This window comes from Scyliorhinus torazame, chromosome 2, assembly GCF_047496885.1.
Source record: "Scyliorhinus torazame isolate Kashiwa2021f chromosome 2, sScyTor2.1, whole genome shotgun sequence".
In the NCBI taxonomy this organism is placed as follows: Eukaryota; Metazoa; Chordata; class Chondrichthyes; order Carcharhiniformes; family Scyliorhinidae; genus Scyliorhinus; species Scyliorhinus torazame.
Window position 1 is genome coordinate 152,009,210 of NC_092708.1, and position 15,762 is coordinate 152,024,971.

Consider the following 15,762-nt stretch of genomic DNA (forward strand, 5'->3'; position numbering starts at 1 on the left):
AGTAGGTCTATATATTTCCTATAAAATTCCACCGGGAACCCATCCGGTCCCGGGGCCTTCCCCGCCTGCATGCTCCCAATCCCCTTTACCACCTCCTCCACATCAATCTGTGCTCCCAGTCCCGCCCTCTCCTGCTCCGCCACCTTCGGGAATTCCAGCTGATCCAGGAAATGCATCATTCCCTCCTTCCCTTCCGGGGGCTGAGCCTTATACAACCTCTCATAGAATGTCTTAAACACCCCATTCACTCTCTCCGCTCCCCGTTCCATCTCTCCCTCCTCATCCCTCACCCCACCTATCTCCCTCGCCGCTCCCCTCTTCCTCAATTGTTGGGCCAGTAACCGACTCGCCTTCTCTCCATACTTATGCTGCACTCCCTGTGCCCTCCTCCACTGTGTCTCTGCCTTACCCGTGGTCAGCAGGTCAAATTCCACATGTAACCTTGGTCTTTCCCTTTACAGTCCCTCCTCCGGTGCCTCTGCATATTGCCTGTCCACCCTCAGAAGTTCTTTCAGCAATCGCTCCCTTTCTTTACTCTCTTGCTTCCCTTTATGTGCCCTTATGGATATCAGTTCCCCTCTGACCACCGCCTTCAACGCCTCCCAGACCACTCCCACCTGAACCTCTCCATTGTCATTAAGCTCCAAGTACCTTTCGATACACCCACTCACCCTTAGACATATCCCCTCATCCGCCAACACGCCCATATCCATTCTCCAGAGTGGGTGCTGTTCCTTTTCCTCTCCTACCTCCAGATCTACCCCGTGTGGAGCGTGGTCCGAGATGGCTATGGCCGTGTACTCCGTCCCTGTCACCTTCGGAATCAGTGCCCTTCCCAGGACAAAAAAGTATATCCGTGAATATACCTTGTGAACATGGGAGAAGAATGAGAACTCCTTACTCCTAGGTCTGATAAATCTCCAAGGATCTACTCCTCCCATCTGCTCCATGAAGTCCTTAAGCACCTTGGCCGCTGCCGGCCTCCTCCCGGTCCTGGATCTCGACCGGTCCAGCCCTGGATCAAGCACTATATTGAAATCTCCCCCCATTACCAACTTTCCCGCCTCCAGGTCCGGGATACGCCCCAACATACGCCTCATGAAGTTTGCATCATCCCAGTTCGGGGCGTATACGTTCACCAGAACCACCGCCTCCCCTTGCAGTCTGCCACTCACCATCACGTATCTACCCCCACTGTCCGCCACTATGGTCTTTGCCTCAAACAGTACCCGTTTCCCCACTAAAATAGCCACCCTCCTATTCTTCGCATCCAAACCCGAATGAAACACCTGTCCCACCCATCCTTTACGTAGTCTGACCTGATCTGTCAATTTCAGGTGCGTCTCCTGCAACAAAACCACATCTGCCTTTAATTTCTTTAGGTGTGCGAGTACCCGCGCCCTCTTAATCGGCCCATTCAGCCCACTCACGTTCCACGTGACCAACCGGGTTGGGGGCTCTTTACCCCTCCCCCTTGTCGACTAGCCATCCCCTTTTTTACCCCAGCTCCTCACCCGGTTCCCACGTACCCGTATATCCCACCGACTGTGCCCTCCCGCCCCATAACAGCTCCCCCTTCCCCTTAGCAGCAGCAACCCAGTTAGCTCCCCCCCCCCCCCACTAGATTCCCCTCTAGCGTAATTACACCCCCCATGTTGCTCCCAGAAGTCAGCGAACTCTGGCTGACCTCGCCTTCCCAGTTTGCCCTCGGCCTCTCACTGTGCGAGGCCCCCACCTTCCTGCGTCCCTGTTCCCACCATAATTACCATAGCGCGGGAACGAGGCCCGCGTTTCCCACTCAGCCCCGCTTTCCTACCCACCGGCGCCCACAGTTCCTCATACTCCTCCCTCCCCACCCCCAAACGAGGGGAAGAGAGAAAATTTACAGGATTAAAAAGTTAACAATTGAAAAATCACCCCCCCCCCCTCCTCGTCCCACATAGTCACCCCACCACTTTGTCCCAGAAGCTCTTTCTCGTGCCAGACTATTCCAGCATCTCGTCCACTATGAATGTCCACACCTCTTCTGCCGTCTCAAAGTAGTGGTGCTTCCCTTGGTACGTGACCCACAGTCTCGCCGGTTGCAGCATTCCAAATTTCACCTTTTTGTGAAGCACTGCCTTAGCCCGATTGAAACCTGCCCTCCTTCTCGCCACCTCCGCACTCCAATCCTGGTATACGCGGATCACCGCGTTCTCCCACCTGCAGCTCAGAGTTTTCTTTCCCCATCTTAGGACCATCTCTCTGTCATTATAGCGGTGAAACCTCACCACTATGGCTCGAGGTATTTCTCCTGCCCTTGGTCTTCGCGCCATAACTTGATAAGCTCCCTCCACCTCCAAAGAGCCCGTCGGGGCCTCCGATCCAATTAGCGAGTGAAGCATCGTGCTCACATATGCCCCGATGTCCGCCCCCACTGCGCCCTCGGGAAGACCCAAGACTCTTAGATTCTTCCCCCTCGAATTATTCTCCAGGGCTTCCAAACTCTCCACACACCTCTTGTGCTGCGCCTCGTGCGTCTCGGTCTTCACCACCAGGCCCTGAATTTCATCTTCATTTTCAGCAGCCTTTGCCTTCACGACCCGAAGCTCCAGCTCCTGGGTCCTCTGCGCCTCCTTTAGCCCTTCAAATCGCCTGTAGCATCGGGGCCAACACCTCCTTCTTCAGCTCTTCCACACAGCGTGGCAGGAACTCTTGTTGCTCCGGGTCCCATAATCGAACGGCCACCTTCTGACGCCATCTTGCTTAGAGCTTCCCTTCCTTGCCGCTGCTCCAAAGGATCCACTGCAATCCTGCCGCTATCCTCTCCTTTTTCCATCAATATCCGGAGGGATTCCCTTCTGTTTCACCGCACAGTGATTTTGGCCGTTTAAAATTGCCGTTGGGGCTCTTATCAAGAGCCCAAAGGTCCGTTACAACGGGAGCTGTCGAAACGTGCAACTTAGCCGGTCATCACCGCACCCGGAAGTCCCGGGGACTCATTTTTAACCAACCAGCCAACCTTTGTGACCCACGTCGGCCGACCGTCACGACCCACCATTTTTGCTTACCTTTAATGCGACAGGTGAGCCTGCTTGGTCCTCAGATCCCAAAACTTGCTTTGTCATGCAACGTTACATTTCTGTACAGGTTGTTCAGAGGTTCTGGAACTCACACCACCACTGCTTTGTCTTGCTGTGGATTCTCCTGAGTCACTCTCTCCAGCAGGTTTACTTGTGAGATCTTGGCCCGTTTGTGCCTCTTGCCCTCTCTTACCATTTAAAATTTTACCCTCCCGTTGCTGGTTTGCTGCTGACAAAACGGGAGGAATCACAATTGTGCCCAGAGCATGTGACAGCAGTGTTGGGGGTGCGTGACCTAGTCTCTGCCGCTTCAGGCAAGAAGACTGCATAGAATATATATATATATTTTAAAAATCTTCTCGTAAGTCAACGCACTGACGTCAGGAGGAAGCGGTGTTCCTCGCTGAACTCCGGGACTGTGCATTGATCAGCGGGTACATATGCGCAGCACGCCCGCATTCTGAAAGCCGGTCGCAGCTTTAATTTTTAAAGCCGATCACTGTCGGCATTTCTAAAGGCCGGCTGCTGCGGCCGTTGCGCACAAATTCCTGCGATCGGAAACACCGTGTTGGATGGCCCCGCGACCCAGAGTTTGAAAATGACTGGCCTAGATACTCCACGCTCAGTGCCTGAAACATGCAATTACTCCGCTTCAGATACCGTCCGCTTCAGATACCGTCCCACCTCAGAAAACCTTTTTAAAACTGGATTCAGATTGCTGAGGTGCTCCTTCTCAGTCTTATCCAAAATTAAAATATCATAAGCACACTGCAACATGAGGAAGTGGTTGTCCATCGTTCTTTGGACGATCACTGGACTGGAGATTACGTCAAAAACCAAACAATTATACATTGGTCAACCCTATATGCGTGTTGATGGTCATGTACTGATTTTTCTCTTTCTCAAGAATTGTCGATATGCCTGGCTCATGTCGTGTTGAATACGCCTTGCCTCCTGCAAGAGTCGATAACACATCTACCATCGGCAACAGGTAAGCATTCAGCTTGGAAACCTGATTAATGGCACGTTTGTAATTCTAACATAGGTGCACAGTACCATCACTTTTAAGAACAGGAACAATTGGAGCTGCCCAACGCCAAAACTGAATGGACTCCTTGGTTCTTAGCCTTTGCGGCCGCTCCAACTCCTCCACTTTGCCTTTCATGACGCAAAGCACAAAAAAATCACCTCAGGATATTTCTGAATGACATCCTGTGTCACTTGTGTGCTTCATTTCAACGCAGTTCAACTGAATATTCCTGAGCCAGTCGTCATGCCCTTGTAGACTAGGCCCATGCCCTTTTACCACCAAGAGCTATGCTCTTGCTTCTTGGCTATTGTATGCAATGTCTACCTCCAACACTCCCTGGCTGTTGTATGCAATGTCTACCTCCAACACTCCCAAGCAATGGTATAGTCTCACCAGTGTGCACCTGAAGGTTGATTCCTGCTGGTGCCTGCTTGGAGCCTCAAATCTTCCTGAAGGTCTACTCATTGGTTACCAATGCAGAGGCTCCTGTGTCCACCTCCATCGTGATTTTCTGTCCATGGACTTCCACTGTAGCAGAACGCCCTTACTCATTGAACATGTTATAGAGCTCCTCTGCCTGGTCAAAGCTTTCAAAGTGATGCACCGTCGACTGGGGCTTCCTTGCATTTGAAGTTCCCTGCTTAGTCTTCGACTCTCTCTTAGCACCAGCCACGTCGTTAAACGCTGCTTCTTGTTGCACTAGTGATAACAGCATCCATAAACTTACAATAATTCGCAGTGACCCTCCACATAAAATACGCCACTGTCTTCACCTTTTTACTTGCAGCTTATTTTGCTACTTGGTGCAGTGCACCAGCCTTCTGAATATCTTTTGCACTGTTGGCAGCCATTTCCATGCCCCGAGAAATGTCTAGAGTCTAAGTGTGGCTTCTCCCAGCAAAAGCCGCTGAATGCTGCCCTTGTCAATGCCACACATTAGTCTGTTCCAAAGCAGGTCTTCCAAAATGCCGCAAAACTTGCAATACATAGAATGGACTCAAAACCCAGAGCAACTAACTAAACATAGAAATAACAGTAACAATTAGAACAAACGACAATTAAATACAAATATACACAGGTAACTAACGATGTCACAGTACTTACTGATAACATCAGCAATGCATTTAAATAAGATGCATAATAATTTATAATATTAATCACTTCTTTCTGAATTACCCATGACGAACAAACTTAAAAATTGAACAAACACCATCTGACTGTTCCCCCCAAAAAGTTTGCAGGTCCATCATTCTGATTTGTTCCAAGAACATGCATTAAATTAGTATGAATAGTCTGAAAAAAAAAAAAAAAAGACTGAACAAAATATACACATTACTTGCATTACAAGAATTTAAAGAAAAAAGGTGCAAAAAAAAAAAAAAAAAAAAAAAAAAGGTCACTTACACTTCAGACACCGAGATCAGTTCAGTCTTTATATAACCGCTGGTCTTGGAGTCATCTACATCCATCGGCTCTGAAGCTAAAAGAAAAGGAGAATCAAGAAACTTTCATTTACATTTTTGACAGTTTACATTAACAACCCAAGTGGGTGGTGGTAAGGAGTCAGAAGATCAGAGGACCACTCAACCTTTTTGACCAACTTACTTTGAGAACCGCAAGTCATAGGAATTGAACCATTCCAATTACCTACTTCAGTCGTGATTAAATTCAATGGGCAACAGCTCTGGGTGACAAATCAGCACTACCAAAGGGGCAAGTCTGCTGGTTAAAATCATCAGAGACACAAACTGAATAAAGCATCAAGATGGCAAATAATTTGAAGGGTGGTCATGGGACTTTCATCTGCTGAAATCCTTTCTGAATGCAAGAAACTTACAAGTGTGAGGTTAAGAATCAAATAAACCATATAAACTACTCCCATTCAAGGGCATTTTTAAGCTTAAAAATAAAAACTATTTATTTCCTTCTCAGAAGAAATGGATATCTCCAAGGTCACCAATATTCCTTTATAATTTATCAGCCTGCAAGTGAGTGAGCCAGGTGCTGGTTTAACTTCATTACTTGGAATGGAGTGTGATGTGAAGGTGGGTTTTGATGTGCGCTCTTCCAAATTGATAAACCTATCTGGAATTAATTTAAATGTTTGAACAGTGAGGCTGCTGCCGCTCAGCTCTCCAAAAACATTTAGGGCTAGATATTGGTCTGTGTTGGTTTTAGGGCTCAGTGGTTTGTGATTTGTAGTCTGCCAGTGCTGGATTTGACCGAGCTCGGCATCAGGTAATATGGTGCACCCTCTTCTGTGATGGAGCCTGTGGCACCCAACATTGCTGAGAACATAAAGATGACAGTATATTACTACCTAACGTCCCTTATCAACTCCCAGCTCACCCTCATTTTATAATTTGGCATGACGAGCAAGCTGCAGATTGTGAGATCATGGACCTCTTACTTTCCACTTCACCCTCACCCCAACCTTCTCCCTTCTGATTTTCAACGAACAAAGAATACAGCACAAGAACAGGCCCTTCAGCCCTCCAGCCTGTACCGGTCATACTACCACCCTTGGCCTAAACCTGTAGCACTTCCTCCACACCCATCCTATCCATACATTTGTCGAGATGCCTTTTGAATGTCTGCTTCCACAACCTTCCCTGGCAGCTGTTCCAGGCACTCAGCAACCTTAGTGTAAAAAAAAAAACCTGCCTCACACATCTCTAAACTTTGTCCCAAGGACCTTAATCCTATGCCCCCTAGTGGCTGACCCCTCCACCCTGGGAAAGAGTGCCTGCCCACCCACTATCCATGCCCCTTGATCTTGTAGACCTCTTATGAGGTCATCACTCAACCTCCGTCGTTCTAATGAAAACAGTCCGTATCTATTCAGCCTCTCCGCATAGCTAACACCCTCCAGACCAGGCAACATCCTGATAAACCTTCTCTGCTCCCTCTCCAAAGCCTCCACATCCTTCTGGTATTGTGGCGACCAGAATTGTGCGCAATAATCCAAGTGCGGCCTAACCAAGGTTCTATACAACTGTAGCATGACTTGCCAATTTTTATACTCTATGCCCCATCCAATGAAGGCAAGCATTCCATATGCTTTCTCGACTACCTTGTCCACTTGTGTTGCCACTTTCAAAGATCTGTAGACCTGCACCAGATCTCTCTGACATTCTATATTCCTAAGAGTTTTGCCATTTGTGGTCTATTTCCCCTTTATATTAGACCTACCAAGATGTATTACCTCACATTTGTCCAGATTAAACTCCAATTATCATTTCGCTGTCCAAGTCTCCAACCTATCTATGTCCTTCTGTATTCTCTGACAATCTCAACATTATCTGCCACTCCACCAACCTTGGATCCAGTTTCAGACACAGCAGTCCCAGGATGAGGAATGAGTGCAACACCACACCATTGATGAGGGGGCACCAGCTCAGATATTGGCATACCTTAAAAGTCTAGCCCCTTACCTGATGCAGGCTCTATGTACAGCCTCCACCCTCCCTTTATGGATATGACAACACTTGCTGCTGAATCCAGGAGATCACTTCAACTTCCCCAAAAACTCTGCTTCCAGAGACTTTGCAATAGCAGGCGTTATTTAAATATATCAGTGCTGGGCCCCTCAAGTAGCTGCATGCTAATACTTTGCTGAGTGGCAAACAAATTCCACCAAAGGACCCACATGGTTGAAATTTGGCAACTGGTTGTCACATCAGCCGGTAGAAATAGCATCATTTCAGAGATTTCCATTGCGTGCAGGGGATGCCTACGTAAGCACCATGTCCAACTTCACTTGGCTACACGCTGAAGTGACTGGAGGCAGTGTGTGCCCCTGTAATGCGATCTCCATGCCATGGGCGGGGGGGGGGGGGGGGGGGGGGAGCATAGTGGTTAGCATAGTTGCTTCACAGCTCCAGGGTCCCAGATTCGATTCCCACTTGGGGAATCGGAGGATTCTGCACGTTCTCCCCGTGTCGACGTGAGTTTCCTCCGTGTGCTCCGGTTTCCGCCCACAGTCCAAAGATGTGCAGGTTAGGTGGATTGGCCATGCTAAATTGTCCTGGTGTACAAAAAAAAAAGCTTAGGTGGGGATAGAGTGGGGGTGTGGGGTTAGGTTGGAGGTATGGGCTTCGGTAGGGTGTTCTTTCCAAAAGCGGGTGCAGACTCGATGGGCCGAATGGCCTCCTTCTGCACTGTAAATTCTATGATTCCAGCAGCATGGCAGATTTAAATTTGACAAGACAAAGGGTTCTTCTGAAGGGTTGAACAGGGCAGCACGGTAGCACAGTGGTTCTCACTGTTGCTTCACAGCACCAGGGTTCCAGGATCACTGTCTGTGCAGAGTCTGCACGTTCTCCGTGGGTTTCCTCCGGGTGCTCCGGTTTCCTCCCACATGTCCCAAAAGACGTGCTTGTTCGGTGAATTGGACATTCTGACTTCTCCCTCGGTGTACCCGAACAGGCGCCAGGGTGTGGTGATTGGGGGATTTCCACAGTAACTTCATTGCAGTGTTAATGTAAGCCTACTTGTGACACTAATAAAGATAATTATATTATAGTTCTTCAGCCATACTTATGATATAAATAAGGAAACAATAAACAACAATGCAAAAAGAAAAACTAGGGGCGGGATTCTCCGTTTCCGAAACCAAGTGTTGACGCCGCGACTGGAGCAACTCCTGATCCACTGGCGTCACATGGAACACAATCTATTCCAATTAAAACAGGTCTGATTCGCCAGGGTCGGGATTGCCACTTGAGGGGCTGACAAGCTGCAACAGTGTATAAGCACTCCACTCCCCGGACACACTCCTCTCCGCCTACAAGATGGCAGCACGGAGAGTGGCACCTCTGTGTACGCACACCAAGCTGGAGACACTGCTGGACTCTGTGGAGGCGAGCCACCCTGTGCCCCGGGTGGGAAGGAGGCTGCCATCTCACACCGGAACTGGGCACAGTTGGCAGAGGCCATGCGCGAGACGGCCCCGCTGCCAGGACCGGACAGCTGTGCCGAAAGAGGTTGCACAACCCCCTCAGGGTGAGTAGGCAGCTCTGCCCCTGGCACCAACCTAGTCCCACACACTTGTAACTACCCACACGGTGAGCAACCAACCCCCAACCACTGGCAGTGTGCATGTTGCCCACCCCACACCACATGCCAGCATTCATACCAGCTGCCACGGCCATAAAGACCAACAGCTGCCCACTGCCAGTGTCAGGCCGCGAGCATGGAGACCCATGTCGGGACGAGAACGGGCCTCCAGGAATGTCAGTGCCAGATGGCGGGCAATCCCAGGATCCCTGGTCACACTACCGTCCCATCTGGCACCTCAAGGGAGGAGGTGGTGATGGGTCCCATGCCGGTAACTCCAGTAGGGGATGTGCTGAAACACCAGAGCCCCCGACTTGCTGCCACCCCATCCCTGGTGCAACAGATGGGCAGCAGGCAGAACAGGGTGGCACCACACCACTTGGGACACCCAAGCGACTGCCAGGCCCATTCAGGTCTGGTCGCTCCAGACGACGGCCGCCAAATGGGACCCAGGTCACAGGGCGAGCATCACAGCAGGCAGTCTCCACTCCTGATGTACTGCATGGGGATCCACCTAAATGTAGCATTAGGGCTGTACGGCCAGAAAAGGTAGACACCAGTTAAGATGGCCTGGGTGCAGCACATAGGGACAGTGTTATGGGCTAGGCCACAAACCCGAGATGTTCACATATTTTGTAAAATAATCACCAGTGCACAAAAGTTCCAACCTGCCTCCATGCTCTTCCAGAAGGACCTGAGTGATGGGCTGAGGTGTGTGTGTGTGTGTGTGTGTGTGTGTGTGAGGGAGGGGCGTTGAGGGACGTGGTCGCCCGGTACAACACCCCCCCCCCCCCACTAGTTGAGCCAGTGCTCGTAGGGGGTCATGCATCTCGTCGAGCACCCACTGAACCCGGGGCAATCAAGTGATGGTGGTGAATCCCGCTGCTCGGGCATCCTGGTGGATGCTGTCGAGGCACCGGAGCATGGCATTCCATCAGGCACCTGGGGCCAGCCACAATTTTTGGCTCACGTGCAATTCTCCACCCAATCGTGTTTTGCAATTCCAGCATCGCTGGACAGAGAATCCCACCCTGGATGTTTACAAAACATTTACAGGCATCTGGCATACAGGTGCAGTGCGCTATCCCATACCTGGATTGTTTTCACATTGTTGTGAAATTGGACAATTTATAGCACCAAAAAGAAAAGTGGGACATTTTGAAGGAGTTTCTTTTTCCTCCACTTTTCCCCGGTCCTCCTGCCCCACCCCCACTTCCAGAATTCATAGTCCACCTTGTCCTCTCCACACCCCCACCTCGAAAAGATCCTCGTTGGAACCAACTGAACACCAAACTCGAAAGGAATTTGACCCACAATTTGCACAATCAAGGTAAACAATTTCTATTAACAGTTAGCCTTTTTGGTGAAATCGCTTTGCCCCACTTCACTAAGTCTCGGACTTTTAAATTGGATACTACAAGTTAATCTTATCCCTCCAGTTCCATCATTGCTGGTATCTACAACAGAAATATTCACATGGATGCACAGTCACAACTAATTTAACTATATTGTATGAGTGAAATCTTCCAGTCTTCATCAGATCTTCAAGAAGTCCAATCCTATTGTAGCGATTATTATTTAAATTAAAAGCGATCCAATTCTTTACTTACGATCTTTTGGTCTGGAGTAATACTTCCCGAATGCTTGATCTTTGGGGACCTCAGGATACAAATACTTCAATGGATTTTCAGGAATATTTTCAGCTGCCATAACTTTGTAATTGCGAATGATATCTGGGAAGGTTACCGCTGACAGTTGATGCTTTGTGTATGGCTCAACTGAGTGAAACTGGGACTCATCTAGGAGAAAACAAAAGTTAGAGTTGCAAGTTTTGGGAGGGTTTCCCGTAGATGGGCCTGCCTGCATGATACAAGCCTGGAAGTCACGTGCAATTTGAGGAATATTTCCAACCCAATGGAGTGTGGTGTACAAGTGTGTAAAATATACACATGAAGTGACAGGGTAAAAATAATCAGGATTTGATTTTCAGGTCTAAATCGAAAGTTTGAAGTTGGTATACATTAGTGTGAAATCGACTATGGCTTTATTCTCCCCCGCCCTCCCCACTCCACTTGTAGGGTTGAATTTTAAAGCCCCCCCCCCCCCTCCAATTGGCATATTTGAAGGCATGGGAACAGGGGGGGGTGGGATAGGAAAGAGAAAGACAGAAACCAGAATAAAGCAGGTGACCAGCCCATCACTTTCCCATCCACCACAGACCGGACCCTATTTCACAGGGCTGTGGGTAAGGCGCCAGGCAGCCCACCCACTCTTTCGGTCTACCGAGGTCCTTAAAATGGATAGTTAGTGTCAACTTAAGGACCTCATTCCACCTCTGCCACTATAATATGTGGGGAAGCCAACAGGAGGGGAGGGGGGGCAACCTGGCAAGTTTGAAAACACTAGCAGCGGTCAGGAAAGGAGGATTTCCATTCTTTGCGGGGGGGGGGGGGGGGGGGGATTTCCCCCCCCCCCCCCCCGCCCTCCTTCCCTCCAATCCCTACCTCCCCGGAATGTCCTTACTTACCTGCAGGTCCAGGACACATGCACTTCAAATAAATCCCACCCATTACATTCTTTACATGATTAACAAAACAAAAAACCTTCAAGGATTATCAATTCAAGCACTATGGTACTTCAAGAGGGGAATCAAAATAATCCGTTCTTATTTCCAAGTGCCAGATCCCTCAACTGTCAAGTTGTTGATCACTTCAAAGTTTGATGTTCATAGGATCAATCATGATTCAGAAAGAGGCATGTTCCCAAGGAATACTTCATGCTATTAATTAAAAAAAATCTACAAATTTATATATTCCGGTTTGTTAATCATCTCTCGTCCCCAAAAGGATTTCCTTTAAAAAATACAGTTGGTGGAAATTAATTTTTTTATATAGGGGGCATGAAAGGATACTGGTAGGTAAAATGAAGGAAAATCCCAAGTTTTTTTTACTCTTACATTAAGGGTAAAAGGATAACTACGAAAAGAGTAGGGCCCATTAAGGGCTGCAGTGGTAATTTGTGTGGAGCTGGAGGATGTTGGTCAGGTTCTAAATAAACACCTTTGTGTCAGTGCTCACTCGTGAGAGGGACAGTGTGGGTATTGAATTCAGGAACCATAAGACATAGGAACAGAATTAGGCCACTCGGCCCATCGAGTCTGCTCCGTCATTCAAGCATGGCTGATATTTTTCTCATCCCCATTCTCCTGCCTTCTCCCCGTAACCCCTGATCCCCTTATTAATCAAGAACCTATCTAGATAGGACTGTAATAAAATTAAGAGATTAACATAGACAGAACAGGTTCCAAGTAGCCTGGCTTAGAAGTAGACAAATCTCCACAGCCAGATGAAATATATCCCAGGCTGTTGAGTGAGACACAGAATTAATCTGCATTTGGAGAGGCAGGTATTAATCAAGAACAGTCAGCATGGTCTCATTAAGGAGAGGTCATGTCTGACCAACTTGGTTGAATTTTCCGAAGAGGTGACCAGGGTTGTAGAGGAGGGAAATACATTTGATGTATTCGACTTGGACTTCAGCTTGATAAGATCCCAAATGGAAGACTTCATAGCGAAAGGAGTCCATGGAATCCAAGGGAATTTGGTAAATTGTATCCAGGAGTGGCAGAAGCAGAGGGTGCTGGTAGGGGGTTGTTTTTCCTGACTGGAAGCCTGTGTCCAGTGAAGTCCCACAGGGATCAGTGTTGGGGCCCTTGCTGTTTGTGGTTTATATAAATGATTTATAGATATGAATGTAGGAGGGTGATCAGGAAGTATGTGGATGACACAAAAACTGGTGGGGTGGTAAATAGTGAAGAAGATAGCCTTTGATTATAGTAGGCTATAGACGGGCTGGTCAGTGACGAATGGAATTCAATCCGGATAAGTGTGAGGTAATGCCTTGTTTTGTCTTGCCCAAGCGCTAAGTAATACACAATAAATGACAAGATCCTGGGAAGCACCAAGGATCAGAAGGACTATGGTGTGCATGTGCACCCATCCCATAATGTAGCAGAGTAGGTGTATATAGTGGTTAAGAAGGCATATAGTATACTCGCCTTTATTAACCAGCCGAGGCATAGAGTATAAGAGCACGTATGCATGTATTGTGTGCAGTTTTGAAATCCACATTATAGGAGGGGTGTGATAGCACTGGAAAAGGGTGCAAAGGAGATTTACCAGGATGCTGCCTGGGATGGAGAGTTTTAGTTATGAAGAGAGATTAGATGGACTTAGCTTAGTTTTCCTTGGAGCAGAGAGGACTGAGGGGGGTGGGGGGGGGGACATGATTGAGATGAATAAAATTATGAGGGGCAGAGGTATAGTAGACTGGAATAAGCTTTTCCCCTTGATGGAGGGATCAATGACCAGGGGGCATAGCTTTACATTACAGTAAGAGGCAAGAGGGGACGTGAGGAAAAACATATTTACCCAGAGGATGGTGCAGTTTGGAACTCGCTGCCTGAAAAGGGAGTGGAGGCAGTGAACTTCATAACATTTAAAAAGTATTTAGATGTGCACTTGCAATCCCAAGGCATACAAGGCTATGGACTAAGTGCTGGGAAATGGGATTAGAATAGTTTAGGCGGTTGTTTTCGACCGGCACAGACTCAATGGGCCGACGGGCCTTTTCTGTGCTGTATAACTCTAAGAGAAGCAGCGTTAATAATTTACCATTTTAAAATCTGAAGTCCAACAGCAAAGCACAGACTACATTCAATTTGCTTATTCACTGCTTTTTATTTTTAAAAAGTAGTGTCTTCTTGAGGACCAACAAATTTCTGACCCACCAAGAAAGAGGGTTGTACGCCCACAGAATTTAATTCACTCACCACTTAGCGATATTTCCACCCAGGTAAAAGTAATGGCACCTTCCCTACTGCTCTCGCTGAACCTCAGTAAAAACGTACCCGGCTGTTTGCCCTTCAGCAGAGCACGTTCTTTTTCCTTACTCACAAATCCCATGATCCACCTGAAATGATCAAAACATAAGTTTTATTTTCTCACATTCAGGATGTTGGTTTATATAAAAAACACAGGCAATACAGATAAAAATCTACTCCACTATACAAGTTTCATATTATGCTCAAGTTACTCTCCTTACCCATCATTCCAGAGAGGCAGAAGGTGCTTTTTGATTAACTCCAAGATCCCTTCAATCCAAAGCCAGAAAGAGAAAGGTTTCTCATTCAGATTCTCCTGCAACATCATAAGATTTATTCAAAGGGAATGTGCCATTTCAAATTAAATTAGCAGCAATAACTTTGATTTAGAGTTAACTAGTTACCTTGCAGAATCGTGTCCATGGAATAGTACTGTCATTGAAGCTATTATTTGTACCTAAGACACAGACAGACCAATCTGGTATTTCACATTTTTACAAGTGTATGCTTTCAAATAACAGTTTAAAATTAGCATTTTTGATCAGGTGATGTGTTTGCAAGATTCCACGTTTTATACCAGTTATTTTGTATAGCACAAAGTGACGCATTGGTGATCATTTATTTTGCTCCCTCTGACTTTGTTAAAAGCACAGCTACAATGTCACAACATCAAGAGTTAACAATACTGGAAAAAAAAGTGGTAAACACAACTTACTTGGCTACATACACATTCTTGGATTATTATGTTTAAGATTGAATATTATTTATTCTATTGCTTTTTAAAAAATAAATTTAGAGTACCCAATTCATTTTTTCCAATTAAGGGGGCCAATCCACCTACGCTGCACATCTTTGGGATTTGGGGGCGAAACCCACGCAAACACGAGGAGAATGTGCAAACTCCACACGGACAGTGACCCAGAGCCGGGATTGAACCTGGGACCTCGGCGCCATGAGGCAGCAGTGCTAACCATTATGTCACCGTGCTGCCCCCTATTCTATTGCTTTTAAACTTAAGCAAAACATATGCATGCATGTCTATGTATTGACAGATGCAGAGAGTGTACTAAATACTGAACATTTCAAAAATAACTAGGGCAAAAATACATGACTCAAAATTTTAGGAAGATTGGTATGAACCAGAAAATTGAAGATATCAATATTTTTAACAAATTACATAAAATATTGTGAAAAGTTCTTGATCTATGCACTCACCATCGGGTGTTATATAGTCCAAACATCTGTATTTAAATGCTTGCACTCCAAGTGGACCGCTCAAAGTCTGGGTTCAATTCAGCAACTAATCTCACTCAACCAGAGGAAAAATGGCTCAACCAAATTGCATTACATATAGAGTCAATATGCAGGTGGAAACTCTAATAAAATGTTGCTACTTTCAAAGCTTAAGAACATCCAAGGCATTTCTCTTTCGCCAGCACAACTAAAAATGACACACAATGAGAGGTGCTACAGATGCTTCTGTTCCTCCATGAGCCAACTATGATTTGCTGTTCCCTCTCCCCCCTCCCAAGAGGTTATTGATTTTCCTACCTAGCAACTTCTCTCCCAGCATGCCGAGCTGTTCAGCATTAAGGCCTCGCTTGGTGACAGAGGAGAACTGCCAACTCAGTACCTCAGATAGCTGACTCCATGTGGCAGCAGGGGGGTTGGAGAAAAAAGCCAAAGTCTGAGAAAGAAGAACAAAGTTTAAAATAGATAATGTACATGAC

General features: G+C 47.1%; 1 protein-coding gene across 1 annotated transcript in view; it reads right to left on the bottom strand.

The window, feature by feature from the left end:
• Positions 1–15,762, bottom strand: part of LOC140392808 (signal transducer and activator of transcription 1-alpha/beta-like) — a 58,898-nt gene that overhangs the window by 10,678 nt on the left and 32,458 nt on the right. The window contains 6 exon segments of the mRNA XM_072478467.1: positions 5,497–5,572; positions 10,761–10,949; positions 13,982–14,121; positions 14,254–14,348; positions 14,437–14,489; positions 15,584–15,719. Of these exon segments, the coding sequence (XP_072334568.1) occupies positions 5,497–5,572; positions 10,761–10,949; positions 13,982–14,121; positions 14,254–14,348; positions 14,437–14,489; positions 15,584–15,719 (689 nt within the window).